This window comes from Phycodurus eques, chromosome 1 (genome assembly GCF_024500275.1).
Source record: "Phycodurus eques isolate BA_2022a chromosome 1, UOR_Pequ_1.1, whole genome shotgun sequence".
In the NCBI taxonomy this organism is placed as follows: domain Eukaryota; kingdom Metazoa; phylum Chordata; class Actinopteri; order Syngnathiformes; family Syngnathidae; genus Phycodurus; species Phycodurus eques.
In genome coordinates, this window is record NC_084525.1 from 21,677,469 (window position 1) to 21,697,578 (window position 20,110).

Consider the following 20,110-nt stretch of genomic DNA (forward strand, 5'->3'; position numbering starts at 1 on the left):
GTCGTGTGTTTACCAGGCCTATTATGATTACAGCTTACTGAGTCGGTAAGAGTTGTGGTAACTCTTATTCGATTGTGGATCTATGACTGTATTATTATATCCCCCAGGTGGCCAATTTTCTACCAAATTGTCCAGGTCTCAGTCACAAATTTCCAAATGATTTACATTGATTCCTGCACAAGTAAATTTGGGCCGATTTGCGACATCAAAGTTGGCATAAAATCCTTAATCCTTATCCAATTCTTACAAACTGGGGCTCATTTTATTCGTGTATCACACCTCGAGCCAATTATATCGTCTATTTTGGTATATATATGTTTTGAAAATTTTAGTAACATATGTACGTATGTTATTAAAATTTCTGTTACATTCTTTACATTCTATTTGTTATTACTGCACTGTTTATAAAGTGCAATATTCTGATTGCACTTCTCATCCATATCAAATGAGTATTGTTGTATACTGTTTCAACAATTTAGTTTAATGAAATGGAAGACTCTAAAGTGCTCATAGGTGTGAATGGGTGTTTGTTTCTATGTGCCCTGCGATTGGCTGGCAACCAGTTCAGGGTGTAACCCGCCTCCTGCCCGTTGAAAGCTGGGATAGGCTCCAGCATTCCCGCGACCCTTGTGAAGATAAGCGGCTCAGAAAATGGATGAATGTAATATGGAGGCTATTTTCCTGATCAAAAAACAAAACTTTTTTTTTTTTTGGGGGGGGGGGATGTAACGGAATAATGGCACTTCCATTCATTTCAATGGGGAAAGATAATTTGAGTATTTTGAGTTACGTACATGATCACGGACCAAATTAAACTCGTATCTCAAGGCAACACTGCACTGTATAACAAAGGGTTAGTTTTTCCAATTCCCAGCTCTCCCTTCTGGAGAAGGTTGAGGGATAGTGAGAGAAGTGTGGCGATCCCAACAGGATAATTTGTGCCCACTACTCCTTTGAGCACTGTAAAATGGCAAGCTCACGATATAGTTCAGTGTATAGTTAGTAATTTGGAAGAAAAGAAGCGGGGGCCAGGCCAGTTTGACTCCGGATACACAATCGATGAATTCCGGCCAGGTTTTGTTTCTGAGACTGAGCCGCGGTGCACTATGGGTCGTTGTCTGACAGTGAAGCCGAGCCAAATATGGCTGCTAACCTCAAGCAGCGGAAAGAGCCTTCAGATGGAAGCTTATGAATGAAGTTTTTAATTGTAAATCTCTCTCGCCACTCGTAACGGTAGCGCTGATCCATCTGTGGATGACTTAACACGTTCGCTCGCCCCACCGAATTACAAACAAGTGAGATTAAAGTCTCGTATGAATTCCGACGAGGAGGAGGACTGTGAGTGTGCGCCACCACAGGCCGACATTAGCCCAGAAGGAGGAGCTGACAGGTGGGTACGAGACGAGGAAACAGCCGGGGATGCTGGGAGCGCTAGCTGTGCGCGTGTCTCGTTTGGCGCCTCTTTACACGCCAGTGTCCTACATTTTATCTTTGTAAATCTGTCAGACTATGGTTCGAATAAACGAGTAATAGAAAGCGAATTCATCTCCACTTCACATCTTTGCTGTATTAGCTTGCTACATTAGCTTGTTAAGCCACTTCAATAACATTTCACTTCTATGTGTCTCCTTGACCGTTTAGTATCAGACTGTACTTTTCTGTTCCGTGTCTCTAATTAAATGCCATTCGGAACGCATATTCATGACTATATTCATTTGACAAATGTTAACGTTGGCTGGCTGGCGCTTTGCATCTTCTCGACTTGGACTCTCTGCTGCTGAGACGCAATGATCGTAATTTAACTTTTTAAAATTTTCAAATTAATGCGGACCAACATACCCACACTGATTGTAGTATTTATAGCCTGCTAAATTATATTTTGCTTTTTCCATTAGAGAATACGACGAGGCCCAAGTTGAAAACCCAGAAGCAAGCCGAATGTAAGTGATTTTCCAAACATTAGTCATATATACACGTGAATGTCTAGTCTAAGGTAACCATAATGTCAAGGTGATTATCAGAGTAAAAATAAGGCTAATATCGGCTCCAAATGCTGTTGTGTTTATGTTGCTGCAATTTTATTGGAGTGAGTAAAATGAAATACAACATTAAATATGTAGTAATATTGTTTGTATGTGAGGGTTATGGTGAGCGAGTGGTTAGCACGACTACCTCAACCTTCTGATGTTTTGGGTTTGAATCTCTGCTCCACCCATCCTGTGTGGAGTTTGCATGTTCTTCCCCTACAAACTTGGGTTTTCTTCAGGTGCTGCGGCTTCCTCCCACATTACAAAAATAAGCCTCTTAGGTTAAAAGACAAAATTTCCCATAGGTTTGAATGTATGTGTGTGTGAATTGTTTTCTTTTGTCTTTATGACTGGCAACCAGTCCAGGTTGTACCACGCCTCTCGCCCAAAGTCAGCTGGGATAGACTTCACGCTCACCCTTGACGGTAGTTAGGATGAGTGCTATAGAAAATGGATGGATGAATAGGTTATTTGTATGGATTTGGGCTCACATAAATGTTATTTTCCTATGCTCTAAAAATAAAATTTTGCCTCTTTTGACAATACTGCATAAGCTGTCAGGCAACAGTAAACGGCTTTAGTGAAAACTTGAGAATTCATGAATTTGCAAAGGTTAAGAGTAACAACTAGTCTGTTAACAACCTTCCTTGAAGCAAAAGTTCAGATCATTTTAGCATGCGACAAGCTTGTATGAGCAGGGCACACAACTCTGGATAGTAAAGTTTGTGCGAGAGTAACGTGCCGATCCACTAATTGTATTGAATCTGTACATTACAAATTGGCCCTATCTTCTAGTCAACGTTACGTTCCCAAAGGAAAATGAAAAAGTTTGTTTCTTTGAACAAATTGCAAGTTGTAAATACAACAGTTAATTTTTTTTATTTATTTATTTATTTATTTATTTTTTTAAATATTTACTTATTAATTTTTTTTTACCTTTCCCGCATATGAGACTTGTCAATGGATCACTGCCTTATGCACTGATCCAGTGATATTAACATACGATTAGAATTCACCACACTGCATTACAAAAAAAGACCAGGCAAATATTACTATAAATACGTGAGATAACAATTAGCGTGAGCCACCAATGTAACATTCACAAACATAAACGGCTTACTAACTATGCTAGAGGGTAGCTAACGTCAGAAACTTGAATTTGAAACTTACCTTCATAGCTCTTCATATTTTGACTAGACTTTACTCTGATTTTATCGGCCTGATCGGTATCGGCCAATAATTAGCATTTTATCCTGATCGGTTGATCAGCTTGAATGTCATAATTCGGCCATCCCATCAATGACGACATTGATAGGCTGCGCAAAAGACATTTACTCCGCGTCGCCATCGTGCACAGTATATTTGAATCAAAAAGCTAGTTTATTTTTAGCCTTGTCGCCTGTCTTTTGACGTAGTACTGTAAATATCTGACGGCGAATGAAGTTATTTATAAAAAAAAAAATAAAAAAAATGTTGGCGGTGTGGAACAGACAACACTTCTGAGACAGACAACACGTAATGCCGGATCAGACTACATGACAAATTTGCTCTTTCAGGATTGCACTATGTCAGACTACTGCAATAAAATCTTGTATTGCGATACCACCGCATCCCGTCTTTTACGATCATTGGGCTTTATCTTGTCAACGCAAATGCGACCGGATACACTCGTTACCGTGGCGACGACAAGAAGAGTGGATCGCGCCGGCTGTATTATAAGGACAAAATGGAGAAAAACGTGTCTTGGTGGTCACCGGTGCTCAGGACAGGAGAGGACGTTCGTTTAAGGCTTGCTTGTGGTATGTTCCCGTACTTTTAATACGATACGGCTTGCAAGCAGGCAACAAAAATGTTATGTAGCCTAGCTAGCTACTGCTAGCACTGACGGTTGTATGTAAACATGCTGCCGTTCTGTTGAATCATGCTCTAAAGTTTCGGTGTGGTAATTTAATTACAATAAAGTAATAAAGTAGGGTGGGTTTTCTCCGGGTACTCCGGTTTCCTCCCACATCCCAAAAACATGCATGGTAGGTTAATTGGAAACTCTAAATTGCCCGTAGGTATGAATGTGAGCGCGAATGATAGTTTGTTTCTATGTGCCTTGCGATTGGCTGGCGACCGGTTCAGGGTGTACCCCGCCTCTCGCCCGAAGATAGCTGGGATAGGCGCCAGCAGCCCTCGACCCTAGTGAGGATAAGAGGTGAAGAAAATGGATGGATGGATGGATAATTTAATTACAGTAAGTTAGCGCACATTATTTCAGTCATGTTGTCATGTTGGTTTGACCTGACTGGTTAGAATACTCAATTTGACTATAGCAGTGATTTCCAACCTTTATGGAGCCAAGGAACATATTTTACAATTGAAAAATCTCACACCAACAAACAAAAAAATGTCACAAAAAGTGGATAAATTAATTACCGTATTTACTGCCTGCCATCTAATAGAAGACCATTCATTTGTTCTGTCTGTCTCTATGCCTCACTGGCATAAATAGATGAACAACGATACATTATTTATTGTAAATATAATTTTTTGAGCAATTAAGTACACAAGTATATACAGTAAATGAACGGGTCAGTTAAATAGACACATTCCTCCATCTTGTGATCGGATCAGTGATTGGTTATCGTTTTTTTAAACTCACTCATCGATGATTGCCTGCAAAAATCCTGATTGTGTAAAATCAAATTTTGACACATACAACTGCAAGCCTTTGTCCTTCCTGGCAGTTAAATTAGATGAGTTTGCTTTAACGACACGACTCGCTGTATTTTGGCGATAATTTTCGGTATGTCTTAAAGTGATTTCGTGAAGAAAGCAGTCATTTTACTTGGAGATGGAGGAGCGGGAAAAAACGACCTGTCTGAGTCCCTAAAACGGAAGTACGTGGCATACAGTATATTGCATACAATATGACACTGGACATGCATCATTCTCTTATAGTACCCTTTGTCTTGGGACCCTTTTTATTTCTTGCTCTTTTGTTATTCCATATGCAGGAAGCGAGCGGCTGCCAAGCATCTAATAGAGCGCTATTACCACCAGTTAACGGAAGGCTGTGGGAATGAATCGTGCTCCAACTCATGGTGTGCCTCGTCTTCCGGCTTCTGCCGCATGGACAACAATGCGGCAGCTGTCAAAGCCCTGGAGCTCTACAAGGTCAATGCGAAACTATGCGACCCCCATCCCTCAAAGAAAGGTACTGCCTCAGTCTACCTAGAGAATTCTCCGTGTAGCAATACCAAGATGAACCATAAGGATGTCCACTCTGTACGAGACAATTTCAAAGGTCAGTTGAAAATCAAATGGAAGTTAAGTTTACTGTATGTCTATGTCTGTAGCAACCCATTGCATTCTTGTGCACATTCAGCATTTATCATCATCGAAAATTTACTTGTACAGAAGTTCCTTATTTTGCTTTGTATATATGTGTTTCTTGTAAAAATAATTACTGTGACTTAATGTACAATTTCGGGTTACGTCGCCACAGGAGGAACAGAAATGAACCATCACAACCCCCTGGCTGCACAGTGATACCTTTACTGAGGAGTGCCGCAATTTACGAGTTTTTTTAATTTAGAGTCGTCACTTGGTTGATGTATTTTTTTATTTTATTTTAAAAAAATGGAAAGCTCGGGCTCGGAGTTTACTGATTTCCGATTGCTCGGTGCAACTAAAAAATAGTCACGGGCAAGCCAGCAAAACATAAACATTTCCGATCGTGCAAGCGTATGGGAAAAAAAAATTATTGTCATATGTAGGGATGTCACGATTTCGCGAAATTCAAAGTGCCTCGGTATCGCTGTGGCCTTGTCTCGGCATAACAATAATGAGCTGTTGTGCTTAAAGGGTAGTTTTGTGCCGTCTGTACGAAGCCAACCTGCTTATCCAAGCTGCTACTGTGCTTCAGTTCCTCATTTGAGTGTAAACGCACCCAATTGGACGCGTAACCCATATGACCATGTCTGTACGTCGAAAGAAATACACTGACTGACTGATTGGCTTGCGTGACCACAGTGTTGAGAGGGGAGTGCATTACCATTGTGTTGTACTGCGCTTGTCAGAGCATCGCTTCACAATCGACTGGGTGAGATAGAGGCGCCTTGTTCACGCCGGCCTCTGTGGAAAAGAAATTAAATAATAGCTCCACTCCATATCACTGCAAAAATTAATCTTACTTATTTCCCTCTCTTCAAATGTAATGTGTACATTTCAAATTAAAACATATTACAGAGGCTGCTCAGAACTATACATTATTTTACAAGATCACTATGCGGAAGAAAATAAACTATGTAGGAGTCCCATGATTACTTTATCTATTGTTACTTAGCTGTTTCTAAACCTGCGTTGCTGTTACTGCATTTCTGACTTGACTTAAAGTATTGGACTCAAGCAAATAAATCATTGTTAGTAGGGAGTCATTTTTAAAGTTAGTTAGAATAGCAGCAATTTCTAATGTTATAACTTCAAAAAATGACAATAAAATGCAAATGAGAATCTGTTCTCAATTTCTCCTTCTGGTGTGCGCACCTTGACCACCTGGGAGCAGTATACTACAGATATACTTCTATGGAGACGGTCTCAGCTGCTGAGTAATCCCAGTAATATTAGTTGTTTTTCGCACAGGATAAACATTATATGCTTGTGTATTGTTGTTATGTGTACGTGTTGCTCCACTGTCGAAATATCTGTTGCTTCAAGGGTTATATAACACCGAGACACTGATACTAATTGTTATCCCGTGTATGGGAGTTTCCCCATTATCTGTTAGCATTAAGTTAGCTCGTTTTTTAGTTAAAAAAAAAAAAGTTAGCCGACTTTAAGGCAAAGTTATGTTGTTTTAAATACACAAGGTGTTTGTTTGACAGTAAATTTCAGCTGAGTAACAGACAGTTTGAAGCCTTTTTTTCTAATTGTTGACTGTCTTCCAAACTGATGCTTGTTGCGAAGTGAGTTGAGATCACTGCCACCATACAGCGCTCGTATCTCAAACATGTCTTCTTAAGTCAAAGCAAAAAATCGTCCGAACAATGGTTAATATCTCAAAAAAGTAATAATTCAGGTCACTCTTATCTCAAGGCATACTGAACAGTGCTATTTTTCTTTTTTTTTTTTTTTTCTTCTGTGGGCCGGAACAGATTCATTTAAAGCCCCCCCAAAACAGAGCAAAAAAATCTCTTGTAAATTTTACACATCACAGAAAAGACTCTTGTGGTCCCCTTGGTTCCACATATTCCAGATTTTGCAATGTAATTAAATTCATCATCTGGTCATCTAGGTCCATTTGTTCGAGCAGACACGGTCGCCATTGTTGGTGCTTTGTTCCTTGTTCCGGAAAAGAAAAGGAAAAACAGCTACTAGAAATGGCCATACAATGCAGAGGAAACTCCACCCTGTGGTGTCCTACCCAATGTCAGCCGTAGCGACACCCCCAACTTGGAGGAGAACTGCAGGACATTTTCAAAAGGATAGGCTCCAGCACTCCTTGTGGGGATAAGCGGCTCAGTTAATGGATGGATGGATATGTGTAGATTGAGTTATGATCATGGTTTTGTATCTTGGAATTAAAAGTGTAAGTCAAGGCACCATTACACAGTTGTGCTAAAAAATATTGGTATCCCAGGAGTGCCAATATTTTTTAAGTATAAAAAGACACTAGACAGATTTTTTTTCTTGATTGTATGACATGAAATCAGACTAAACTTGACCATTTTTTGTGCTCTTCTCATTGCTATTCTAGTTTTGACTAATTTTGTCATGCCTTATTGTACAGATGTGAATTACCTGACGGAGGAGAAAGTATACGAGATCTTGGATAGCTGCGGCGAGAAGGAGGATTACTCCCCTCTCATCAGAGTAATTGGCCGAGTGTTCTCTAGCGCCGAGGTCCTGGTGCAGAGCTTCAGACGGTCGAATCCTCACACCAAGGAGGAGCTCAAGTCCCTTCAGGAAAAGGATGAGGACAAAGATGAGGACGAAAAGGAGGCCGCTGCCTGCTCGACCACAGCCATGGAAGAGGACTCCTTGATCTCGTCTTCATCGTCGCGGCTCGGAGAGGGGTCATCTGCAGACAATGCTGTCCAAAAGCTGGCCTCTGATGAGGTGACAGTAGACATTGAAGCGGTGCGCCGGGTGTACGAGCGCCTGCTTTCCAATGAGAAGATTGAAGCTGCTTTCTTGAACGCACTGGTCTACCTCTCACCTAACGTAGAGTGTGACCTAACGTACCATAATGTTTATTCTCGTGACCCAAATTACCTGAACCTGTTTGTTATAGTGATGGAGAACAGCAACCTCCACAGCCCAGAGTACTTAGAGATTGCCCTCCCACAGTTCTGCAAGGCCATGAGCAAACTCCCGTTGGCTGCTCAGGCCAAACTCTCTCGACTGTGGTCGCACTACAGCGCCGAGCACATTCGGCGCATGGTGGAGACCTTCCAGCAGCTAATTACCTACAAGGTGATCAGTAACGAGTTCAACAGCCGCAACCTGGTAAACGACGACGACTCCGTTGTGGTGGCTACCAAGTGCTTGAAGATTGTCTACTATGCAAATGTGCTGGGCGGCGACCTTGATATGGAGCACAATGAGGACGAGGATGAGGAGCCCATCCCGGAGTCGAGCGAGCTCACCCTGCAGGAGCTGCTCGGCGAGGAGAGGCGGAACAAGAAGGGTCCTCGGGTGGACCCGCTGGAGACGGAGTTGGGCATCCGCACCAACGACTGTCGGCGGCCACTCATCCCCTTCGAGGAGTTCGTCAATGAGCCTCTGAACGAAGTGCTCGAGATGGACAAGGACTACACTTTCTTTAAGGTTGAAACTGAAAACAAATTCTCCTTCATGACGTGTCCTTTCATCCTTAATGCTGTCACCAAGAATCTGGGGCTGTACTATGACAACCGCATCCGCATGTACAGCGAGCGACGTATTACGGTGCTGTACAGCTTAGTGCAGGGCCAGCAGCTCAATCCGTACCTGAGACTGAAGGTCCGCCGGGACCACATCATTGATGACGCTCTGGTTAGGGTATGTGTGGTTCAGTCCTGTGCTTTCAAAGATGAGACCATGTTGATAACTAAAGAAATGTACTTCTAAATAGCTGGAAATGATCGCAATGGAGAATCCTGCAGACTTGAAGAAGCAGCTATACGTGGAGTTCGAAGGAGAGCAAGGTGTCGATGAAGGAGGTGTTTCCAAAGAGTTCTTTCAGCTTGTAGTTGAGGAGATCTTCAACCCAGATATTGGTAAGATATCCCAGCCGTACTGAAACGTCACTAAAACCCAAGTGGTACAATTCATTGCAGCAACCCACAGTACAATTTGGAACAGGAATTCACGCAGGTGGGTAAAGTACACTGTAAAATCTGGGCTAAAAAAAAAAAAAAAAAAAAGTACTTATGGCTGGACGATATTGGAAACCTACGATATACAGTATATACTGGAACCTGTAAAGAACGCAAAGTAAAAGGGGCGGGAGGGGAGTTGTCTGATATAGCAGATTGTGCACCAATATTACTGTACAACACAAAATTGTTTTGTCGTTGTTTTTTCGTGGCTAAAAACGCACGGTTCAGTACAAAGTTATTGTAAATAAATATTTAAAAAAGCATGAAAATATTTGAAAGTTTCACATTTTATAGTAACTTACAGTGGGTATGGAAAGTATTCAGACCCCCTTAAATGTTTCAGCCATTTGCTAAAATCATTTGTTAATTTTGTCCTCCTTAATGTACATACAGCACCCCATATTATAAAAAAAAACGGAATTGTTGACATTTTTGCATATTTATTAAAAAAGAAAAACTGAAATATCACACAGCCATACGTATTCAGACCCTTTGCTCAGTATTTAGTGGAAGCACCCTTTTGAACTAATATAGCCATGAGATTTTTTGGGAATGATGCAACAGGTTTTTCACACCTGGATTTGGGGATTCTCTGCCATTGCTCCTTGCACATCCTCTCCAGTTCTGTCAGGTCTCTCCAGAGATGCTCAATTGGGTTAAGTCAGGACTTTGGCTGAGCCATTCAAGAACAGTCATGGAGTTGTTCTGAAGCCACTCCTTTATTTTAGCAATGTGCTTATGGCATTATCTTGTTGGAAGGTGAACCTTCGGCCCAGTCTGAGGTCCTGAGCGTTCTGGAGAAGGAAAAACACCCCCACAGCATGAAGCTGCCACCACCATGCTTCACTGTTGGGACTGTATTGGACGGGTGATGAGCAGTGCCTGGTTTTCACATACCGCTTAGAATTCTAAGCGGTATGTGTGGAGAAAACCAAAAGGTTCTACCTTGGTCTCATCAGACCAGAGAAGCTTATTTCTCTCCTATCTTGGAGTCCTTCAGGTGTTTTTCAGCAAACTCCATGCGGGCTTTCATGCGTCTTGCACTGAGGAGAGGCTTCCGTCGGGCCACTCTGCCATAAAGCCCTGACTGGTGGAGGGCTGCAGTGATGATTGACTTTCTAGAAGTGACTTTCTCTCCCATCTCTGAATCTGTGGAGCTCAGCCACAGTGATCTTTGGGTTCTTCTTTACCTCTCTCACCAAGGCTTTTCTCCCCCGATTGCTCAGTTTGGCCGGACGGCCAGCTCTGGGAAGGGTTCTTGTCGTCCCAAACGTCTTCCATTTAAGGATTATGGAGGCCTTTGTGCTCTTAGGAACCTTAAGTGCAGCAGAATTTTTTTGTAACCTTGGCCAGATCTGTGCCTTGCCACAATTCTGTCTCTGATATAGACGGGTGTGTGGCTTTCTTAATCAAGTCCAATCAGTATAATCAAATACAGTGGGACTCCAATGAAGGTGTAGAACGATCTCAAGGATGATCCGAAGAAATGGACGGCACCAGAGTTAAATGAGTGTCACAGGAAACGGTCTGAATACTTATGGCTGTGTGATATTTCAGTTTTTCTTTTTTTTAATAAATCTGCAAAAATTACAATTCAATTTTTTTCTGTCAATATGGGGTGCTGTATGTACATTAATGAGGAAAAAAATGAACTTAAATGATTATAGCAAATGGCTGCAATATAACAGACTGAAAAATTTAAGGGGGTCTGAATACTTTCCGTACCCACTGTATCGCGCCGGTGTGCTTGCTCATGGTGACATTGATGTACAGTACTCATCATAGGTGAGTCGCTTTCATGAACTTTGAGGAATTAGTGTGCTATCTAATTCCAAATCTCTTCCCAAAGGTGAACGCCTTGACCAAAAAAAAAAACCTGTTACTGTACCAAAAATAGCATGCTCCAGACTCCAAAGACTTGTTTTGTACTCCTCATTGAAGTTGATGCTGCTGCCATGCCGCTCTCTCTCTGCTCTATGTACAATAGATACAGTGGTGTGAAAAAGTTTGCCCACTTCCTGATTTCTTTTTTTTTTTTTGGTCACACTTTTCCCATCATCAAACAAACTTAAATATTAGTCAAAGACAACACAAGTAAACACAAGATGCAGTTTTTAATATTTAGGGAGAAAAAAAAAAAAGGGATTGGCGCCTAAACCTAATAATTGGTTGGGCCACCCTTATTAGCAAGAACTGCAATCAAGTGTTTCACGATAACTTGTAATGACTCTCTTACAGCCCTGTGGAGTAATTTTGACCCACTCATCTTTTCAGAATTGTTGTAATTCAGAACTGAAGAACTCGAGTTCGTTTGAGGTTGTGGTCAGCTGGCCGGACATTCTCCTTCAGGATGTTTTGGTTGACAGCATTCATGGTTCCGTTTACCCAGGTCCCTGAAGTAGCAAAACAGCCCCGAACCCTCACACTACCAACCACCATATTTTGCTGTTGGTATGATGTTCTTTTTCTGAAATGCTTTGTTACTTTTTCGCCAGATGTAATGGGACACATACCTTCGAAAAAGTTCAACCTTTGTCTTGTCAGACCACAGAGTATTTTAACAAAAGTCTTGGTGATCATCAAGATGTATTTTGGGAAAATTGAGATGATGCCTTATTAATGATCTTTTTGCTCAGCAGTGGTTTTTGTCTTGGAACTCTGCCATACAGTGAATTTTTGCCCAGTCTCTTTCCTATGGTGGAGTCATGAACACTGACCTTAACTGAGGCAAGTGAGGCCTGCAGTTCTTTAGATGTTGTTGTGGGGTCTTTTGTGACCTCTTGGATAAGTCGTTGTTGCGTTCTTGTGGTAATATTGGTCGGCTGCCCACTCCTGGGAAGGTTCATCACTGTTCTATGTTTTTGCTATTTGTGGATAATTGCTCTCACTGTGGTTTTCTGGAGTCCCAAAACTTTAGAAATGTCTTTATAACCTTTTCCACATGGTAGATCTCAATAACTATCTTTCACATTTGTTCCTGAATTTCTTTACATCTCTGCATGATGTCTAGCTTTTGATGATTTTTTTGGTCTACTTCACTTTGTCATGCAGGTCCTATTTAAGTGATTTCTTGATTGAGAACAGGTGTGGGAGTATCATTCCTAGATGTGGCTAGAGAAATTGAACTTGGGTATGATAAGCTACAGTTATGTTTTAACAGGCAATTACTTTTTCACACGGGGCCATGTAGGTTTGGATTTTTTCTCTCTCTAAGTAATAAAAACCATTTAAAAACTGCATTTTGTGTTTACTTGTTGTCTATGACTAATATTTAAATTAGTTTGATGATGGGAAACATTTAAGTGTGACAAACATCCAAAAATATAAGAAATCAGGAAGGGGGCAAACAACCTTTTCACACCACTGTATGGCCATCGTCACATGGCTGCCACGTCAATGCCTCACATTCAACATGGCTGCCACGTAGGCATGTCTTTTGGAATTGGATCTAGTAATACTGTATTTCTGTGACCTGGAAATCCGTTGGTCCCATTCTTTGCCTGCATTGCGCCACAGCGCCAGTAAACAACAGTGGCAAATTCTGGAAATAACAGACTTTGTCAGCGGCCTTTTAAGTGACAAATGGAAACTATTTTTGGACACATTGTTCAGTCCCGCCAGTCTGTTTTAGCCGATATCCGTTATCTCGGGGTCTGTTTTATCGAGGTTCCACTATAGTGCAATGTGAAATAATAAAGGATCTGTAAAAGTAACGTAAATTTTCTACGCAAACTTGTTCAAAGTTCAGTTCGCCGTTCCAAAAATTAACTAGTTCAGTTCATAATTCAAAATTCTGAACTAAGTTCAGTGGTCCAAAATGAACTAATTCATAGTTGTTTTTTTCCCTAATATATTGCTGACGGGCTATTACCCTCAAAATACTGACATTTTATTTTCCCATTGTTGCCACCAATTAAATCCACACAGTAGCCAGCTGCAGCTTTCACCCTACAATCTCAAAAACATGAAGAGAAACATCTTGCTTGAATGATGTTTTTATTTATTCATTTATTTTTAATTGAGGCATTAAAATAAAAACAGGACTTTGACCCTTTATGTGCAAAAATAATAATAATAAAAATAAAAGCAACAATGGTGAAAGGACATTGATAACTTGATAACATTCTTAGCAGCTCTGGCTGACTATATTAACAAGATATTTTCTTATTAATCTTCGATTACAAAACAAAATACAATTTTGACAGTGTGATTGTGACAGTGTTTTAACTAAAGCAGTCTGCTATAAATAATTTTCCTGGTAATCAATTTTTACAATTATGTACAGTATTACAAAAGAACCAAAGAACACGTTCACTCCCATTTACGCAGTGTCCATGAACGTACCTCACACACTCACGCAGTGTGGCATGCCATCCTAGTTTAATTCTGAAGAGTGAAATAGGAAATGCATCAGTTGCACATTGCTTTCCGTGTTCTCTTTCATAGTTATAATACAAGGAAAAAGTATAAAACACTCTGGGCTGCTCCATGTGTGGTTTGAAGTGTTTCAATTTACTGTAAAATGGGTGATAATTTTATTAGCGTGGTCAAACAGGTCCGTCTGGTGCCCACTTTGACAGTTGATTCGCTATATATTACAGTACACCAACATCGCAGCGGACCCTGAGATGTGACTATTGTGAAAACGTACATCGCGATGACAATGCTCAAACACTATCATGTATCAGCCCTATTAGCAATATATTTAAGGAAATAATCTGACAGTAGAACAGGAAAATCTGACTTTTTTCTGATTTCTTAAAATTCCACTGATGTCTTAAAATGAGTGTATTTATATTACCTACACTAGACATGCTGATACTATGTATCCTTACTCGTACTAAGACTTAAGAAAATGTGCAGACACTGATACTTTAAGGCAGGGGTCTCAAAGCAAATTTATTAATATGGCGCATTTTTTACACAAGGTAACTCAATGTGCTTTACATGATTAGAAGCATTTAAAAATAAAGACAAAAACAAAACATTTAATAACAGAGAAAATATATATCTATAAAAATAAAGAAGAAATGTACAGTGCAAGAAAGATAATTTCTAAAAGGGAACTCTCTAAAATATTCATAAGCATGAGAAAAATAAGTTTTTAACCTGGATTTAAAAACAGTGGCACTTGCTGCTGACTTGACTTCTGTCGGCAACTTATTCCATTTGTGAGCAGCATAGCAGCTAAGAGTTGCATCACCGTGTTTGCTTAGGACTCTGTGCGCCATTATTTGACCTGAGTGTGCAGATCTCAGAGTCCTATATTCCACTAGCATTTGTTTCATGTATTTGGGACCTAAACCATTTTATGAGTTGTAGACCAGTAGCAGAACTTTAGTATATTCTAAAGCTGACTGGGAGCCAGTGAAGAGACTTTAGAATTGGAGTAATATGTTCTGACCTCTTTTGATCTGGTCAGAACCCAAGCTGCAGAATTCTGAATGAGTTGTAGCTGTTAAATGCTCTTTTGGGGGAGTCCAGTCAGAAGTCCATTACAATAGTCAAGTCTACTTGAGATAAAGTCATGGATGAGCTTCTCCGGTTCTGCTTGGCACGTGCAATCCTTCGCTCCAGATAGGTTCTTCAGCTGGTAGAAGGCTGTTTTAGTAACAGATTTGATATGACCACTAAAAGTCAGGTTGGAATCTATCAGCACATCAAGGTTTTGGACTTATTCTTTGGTTTTTAGAGAGAGTGACTCCAGGTATTTAGTATGTATGTTATGATCTACTCTATCAAAACGCCACACTGAGATCCAACAATACAAAAACTGACACCTTTCCCGAATCAGTGCTCAACCTTATATCATTTAGCACTTCGATAAGAGCTGATTCTTGACTTTGATGAGTTCGGAAACCTGATTGAAATTTGTCAAAAAGTCAATTTGAGTTCAAGTCATCACTGAGTTGATATAAAAAAAAAAAAACACTTCCTTGACAGGCTTGCCTCTGAAGGGGAGATTTAAGATAGGTGAAATGTGTGCGATGGGTCTACAGTTTCCTCACATGTAAGTGTCCAGCATTTTTTTTTTTTTTTTTTAATAATTACAAGTGGCTTAGTGGCAGTTACTTCAAGAGGTTTAGGAAACTGGCCTGACTGAAGTGAGCAATTGATTATTTGTTACAAATCAGCGAGCAAAGACTTTTGAAAATGGCAAATGGTATTGAGTCAAGACAGCAAGTTGGTTTAAAACAAAAAAAAAAAAACACATCGAAGAGCTAAAATCACCCAAAATAATTTCTTTACACTGAAATAATGATTTAAGAAATATCAATTCAAATGCCTTTTTCCCAATTCAACATTTGCTCATAAAACTAAAATTTGTTGGTGTTGCCTCATTTAGAATGATGTTACAGGTACATTCTGTTAACCACGTTTCATTAAGGAGTAAAAAGTCTAGATCATAGGTCGGAATGATGTAATTGATTTGTTACCCAGTGACATGATATTTAAGGACTGTGCGGTAACTTTGCAAAGATAACTAGTCAATGATTTGCTTGGTTGACATTTTATACTCACTTGGCTTGTAGCTCTAGTTTCTTTGTGCCTCATTTCCTTAACTTGACTTTCTGTGCCGTGTACAACCACAATTCCAGTTAAGTTGTGATGTTGGTAAACATAAATAAAAACAGAATACAATGATTTGCAAATCATGTTCAACCTATATTTAATTGAATACACTACAAAGACAAGATATTTAATGTTCAAACTGATAAGTTTTATTGTTTTTAGCAAAAAATCATTAACTTAGAATTTTATGGCTGCAAATCATTCCAAAAAAGCTGGGACAGGTGGCAAAAAAGACTGAGAAAGTTGAGGAATGCTGATCAAACACCTGTTTGGAACATCCCACATCCATACATCCATTTTCTACCGCTTATCCGAGGTTGGGTCGCAGGGGCAATAGCTTTAGCAGGGACGCCCAGAGTTCCCTCTCCCCAGCCACTTCTTCCAGCTCTTCCGGGGGGATCCCGAGGCGTTCCCACGAGAGCCGAAAGACATAGTCTCTCCAGCGTGTCCTGGGTCGTCGCCGGGGTTTCCTCCCGGTGGGACATGCCCGGAACACCTCACTGGGGAGGTGTCTGGGAGGCATCCAAATCAGATGCCTCAGCCACCTCATCTGGCTCCTCTCGATGTGGAGGAGCAGCCAGTCTGAGATCCTCCCGGATGACCGAGCTTCTCACCCTATCTCGAAGGGAAAGCCCGGACACCCTGTGGAGGAAACTAATTTCGGCCGCTTGTATCCGGGATCTTGTTCTTTCAGTCACGACCCACAGCACGTGACCATAGGTGAGGGTAGGAACGTAGATCGACCGATAAATTCAGAGCTTTGCCTTTCGGCTTCGCTCCTTCTTTACCACACCGGACCGATGCAAAGTCTGCATCACTGCAGACGCTGCACCGATCCGCCTGTTGATCTCCCGTTCCATTCTTCCCTCACTCGTGAACAAGACCCCAAGATACTTGAACTCCTCTACTTGGGGCAGGATCTCATCCCCGACCTGGAGAGGGCACGCCACCCTTTTCCGACTGAGGACCATGGTCTCAGATTTGGAGGTGCAGATTCTCATCCCAGCCGCTTCACACTCGGCTGGGAACTGCTCCAGTGAGAGTTGGAGATCACGGCTTGATGAAGCCAACAGAACCACATCATCTGGAAAAAGCAGAGATGGAATACTGAGGCCACCAAACCGGACCACCACTAAACCTCAGCTGCGCCTTGAAATTCTGTCCACGAAGGGCAGCCTTGGCGGAGTCCACCCCTCACTGGGAATGAGTCCAATTTACTGCCGGATATGCGGACAAACTCTGACTCCGGTCGTAGAAGGGACCGAACACTCTGTGTCGGGGGGTTCGGTACCTCATACTCCCGAAGCATCCCCACAGGACTCCCTGAGGGACACGGTCGGACGCCTTCTCCAAGTCCACAAAACACATGTAGACTGGTTGGGCGAACTCCCATGCACCCTCGAGGATCCTGCCGAGGGTGTAGAGCTAAGCCACTGTTCCACGGCCAGGACGAAAACCACACTGCTCCTCCTGAATCTGAGATTCGACTTCCCGACGGACCCTCTCTCCAGCACCCCTGAATAGACCTTACCGGGGAGGCTGAGGAGTGTGATCCCCCTGTAGTTGGAACACACCCTCCGGTCCCCCTTCTTAAAAAGGGTGACCACCACCCCAGTCTGCCAATCCAGAGGCACTGTCCCCGATGTCCACGCGATGTTGCAGAGGCGTGTCAACCTGGACAGCCCCACAACCTCCTGAGCCTTTAGGAACTCCGGGCGAATCTCATCCACCCCCCAGGGCCTTGCCACCGAGGAGCTTTTTAACCACCTCGGTGACCTCAACCCCAGAGATAGGAGAGCCTGACTCAGAGAACCCAGACTCTGCTTCCTCATTGGAAGGCGTGTCGGTGGGATTGAGGAGGTCTTCGAAGTATTCTCCCCACCGACTCACAACGTCCCAAGTCGAGGTCAGCTGCGCCCCATCCCCACTATACACAGTGTTGGTGGTGCACTGCTTTCCTCTCCTGAGATGGCGGATGGTGGACCAGAATTTCCTTGAAGCCGTCCGGAAGTCTTTCTCCATGGCCTCACCGAACTCCTCCCATACCAGAGTTTTTGCTTCAGCGACCACCACAGCTGCATTCCGCTTGGCCAGCTGGTACCCATCACCTGCCTCAGGAGTCCCACAGGCCAAAAAAGCCCGATAGGACTCCTCCTTCAGCTTGACGGCATCCCTCACGTTGGTGTCCACCAACGGGTTCGGGTATTTCTGCCACGACAGGCACCAACCACCTTATGGCCACCACAGCTCCGTTCGGCAGCCTCAGCAATGGAGGCGCGGCACATGATCCACTCTGACTCAATGTCCCCCGCTTTCCCTGGAATATGAGCAAAATTCTGTCGGAGGTGGGAGTTGAAACTCCTGACAGGATTCTGCCAGACGTTCCCAGCAGACCCTCACAATACGTTTGGGCCTCCCACGTCGGACCGGCATCTTCCCCCACCATCGGAGCCAACTCACCACCAGGTGGTGATCAGTTGACAGCTCCGCCCCTCTCTTCACCCGAGTGTCCAAGACATGCAGCCGCACGTCCGATGACACAACCACAAAGTTGATCATCGAACTGCGACCTAGGGTGTCCTGGTGCCAATTTCACGTGTGGACACCCTTATGCTTGAACATGGTGTTCGTGATGGACAATCAGTGATGAGCACAGAACTCCAATAACAGAACACCGCTCGGGTTCTGATCGGGAGGGCCATTCCTCCAATCACGCCCTCCCAGGTCTCACTGTCATTGCACACGTGAGCATTGAAGTACCACAGCAGAACGATGGGGTCCCCAGCGGGAGCGCTCTCCAGCACCCCCTCCAAGGACTCCAAAAAGGGTGGGTACGCTGAACTTCTGTTTGGTGCATAGGCACAAACAGCAGTCAGAACCCGTGCCCCCACCCGAAGGCGGAGGGAGGCTACCCTCTCGTCCACCAGGGTGAACCCCAACGTACAGACGCCAAGCCGGGGGGCAATGAGTATACCCACACCTGCTCGGCGCCTCTCACCGTGGGCAACTCCAGAGTGGAAGAGACTCCAATCCCTCTCGAGTGGACTGGTACCAGAGACCAAACTGTGTGTGGAGGCGAGTCCGACTATATCTCGTCGGAACTTCTCGACCTCACACACCAGCTCGGGCTCCTTCCCTGCCAGAGAGGTGACATTCCACGTCCCTAGAGCCAGCTTCTGTAGCCGGGGATCAGATCGCCAAGGTCCCTGCCTTCGGCCACCGCCCAACTCGCACTGCACCCGACCCCTATGGCCCCTCCCACAGGTGGTGAGCCCATGGGAAGGGGGACCCACGCTACCCTTTCGGCCACCAGGTGCTCTCCTTCGAGCCCCACCTCCAGGCCTGCCTCCAGAGGGAGGCCCCGGTGACCCGCGTCCGTGGAAAGGAAAACCAAGTCCATCGTTTGTCGCCATCATAATAGGTCTTTGAGCCATGCTTTGTCTGGTCCCTCACCTAGGACCTGTTTGTCATGGGTGACCCTGCCAGGGGCATAAACCCCCAGACAACTTAGCTCCTAGGATCATTGGGACACACAAACCCGTCCACCACGATAAGGTGACAGTTCAAGGAGGGGCATCCCACAGGTGAACAGGCTAATTGCGAACAGGTGGGTGCCATGATTGGGTATAAAAGGAGCTTCCCTGAATTGCTCAGTCATTCACGAGCAAAGATGGGGCGAGTTTCACCTCTTTGTGAACAAGTGCGTGAGAAATAGTCGAACAGTTTAAGGACAATGTTCCTCAACGTACAATTGCAAGGAATTTAGGGATTTCATCATCTACGGTCCATAATATCATCAAAAGGTTCAGAGAATCTGGAGAAATCACTGAATGTGTAAGCGGCAAGGCCGAAAACCAACATTGAATTCCCGTGACCTTCGATCCCTCAGGCGGCACTGCATCAAAAACCGACATCAATGTGTAAAGGATATCACCACATCGGCTCAGGAACACTTCAGAAAACCAATCTCAGTAAATACAGTTCGGCGCTACATCCATAAGTGCAACTGAAAACTCTACTATGCAAAGCAAAAGCCATTTATCAACAACACCCAGAAATTCCGCCGGCTTCTCTGGGCCCGAGCTCATCTTAAGATGGACTGATGCAAAGTCAAAAAGTGTTCTGTGGTCCGATGAGTCCACATTTCAAATTGTTTTTGGA

General features: G+C 43.1%; 1 protein-coding gene across 3 annotated transcripts in view; it reads left to right on the forward strand.

Annotated features, from left to right (window-relative positions):
* The first annotated feature begins 1,122 nt into the window (after positions 1-1,122).
* LOC133405827 (ubiquitin-protein ligase E3A) overlaps positions 1,123-20,110 on the forward strand; it is a 41,381-nt gene continuing 22,393 nt past the window's right edge. Inside the window, exons 1-6 of one of the 3 annotated variants that reach the window (XM_061682776.1) lie at positions 1,123-1,390; positions 1,896-1,940; positions 4,832-4,912; positions 5,030-5,319; positions 7,804-9,056; positions 9,130-9,274. In XM_061682776.1, coding sequence (XP_061538760.1) covers positions 1,314-1,390; positions 1,896-1,940; positions 4,832-4,912; positions 5,030-5,319; positions 7,804-9,056; positions 9,130-9,274 — 1,891 coding nt within the window. In that variant the 5' untranslated portion in view covers positions 1,123-1,313. Of the gene's footprint in view, positions 1,391-1,625; positions 1,794-1,895; positions 1,941-4,831; positions 4,913-5,029; positions 5,320-7,803; positions 9,057-9,129; positions 9,275-20,110 lie in introns of those variants that run through there. The other 2 variants (XM_061682783.1, XM_061682792.1) reach the window with 2 other exon arrangements.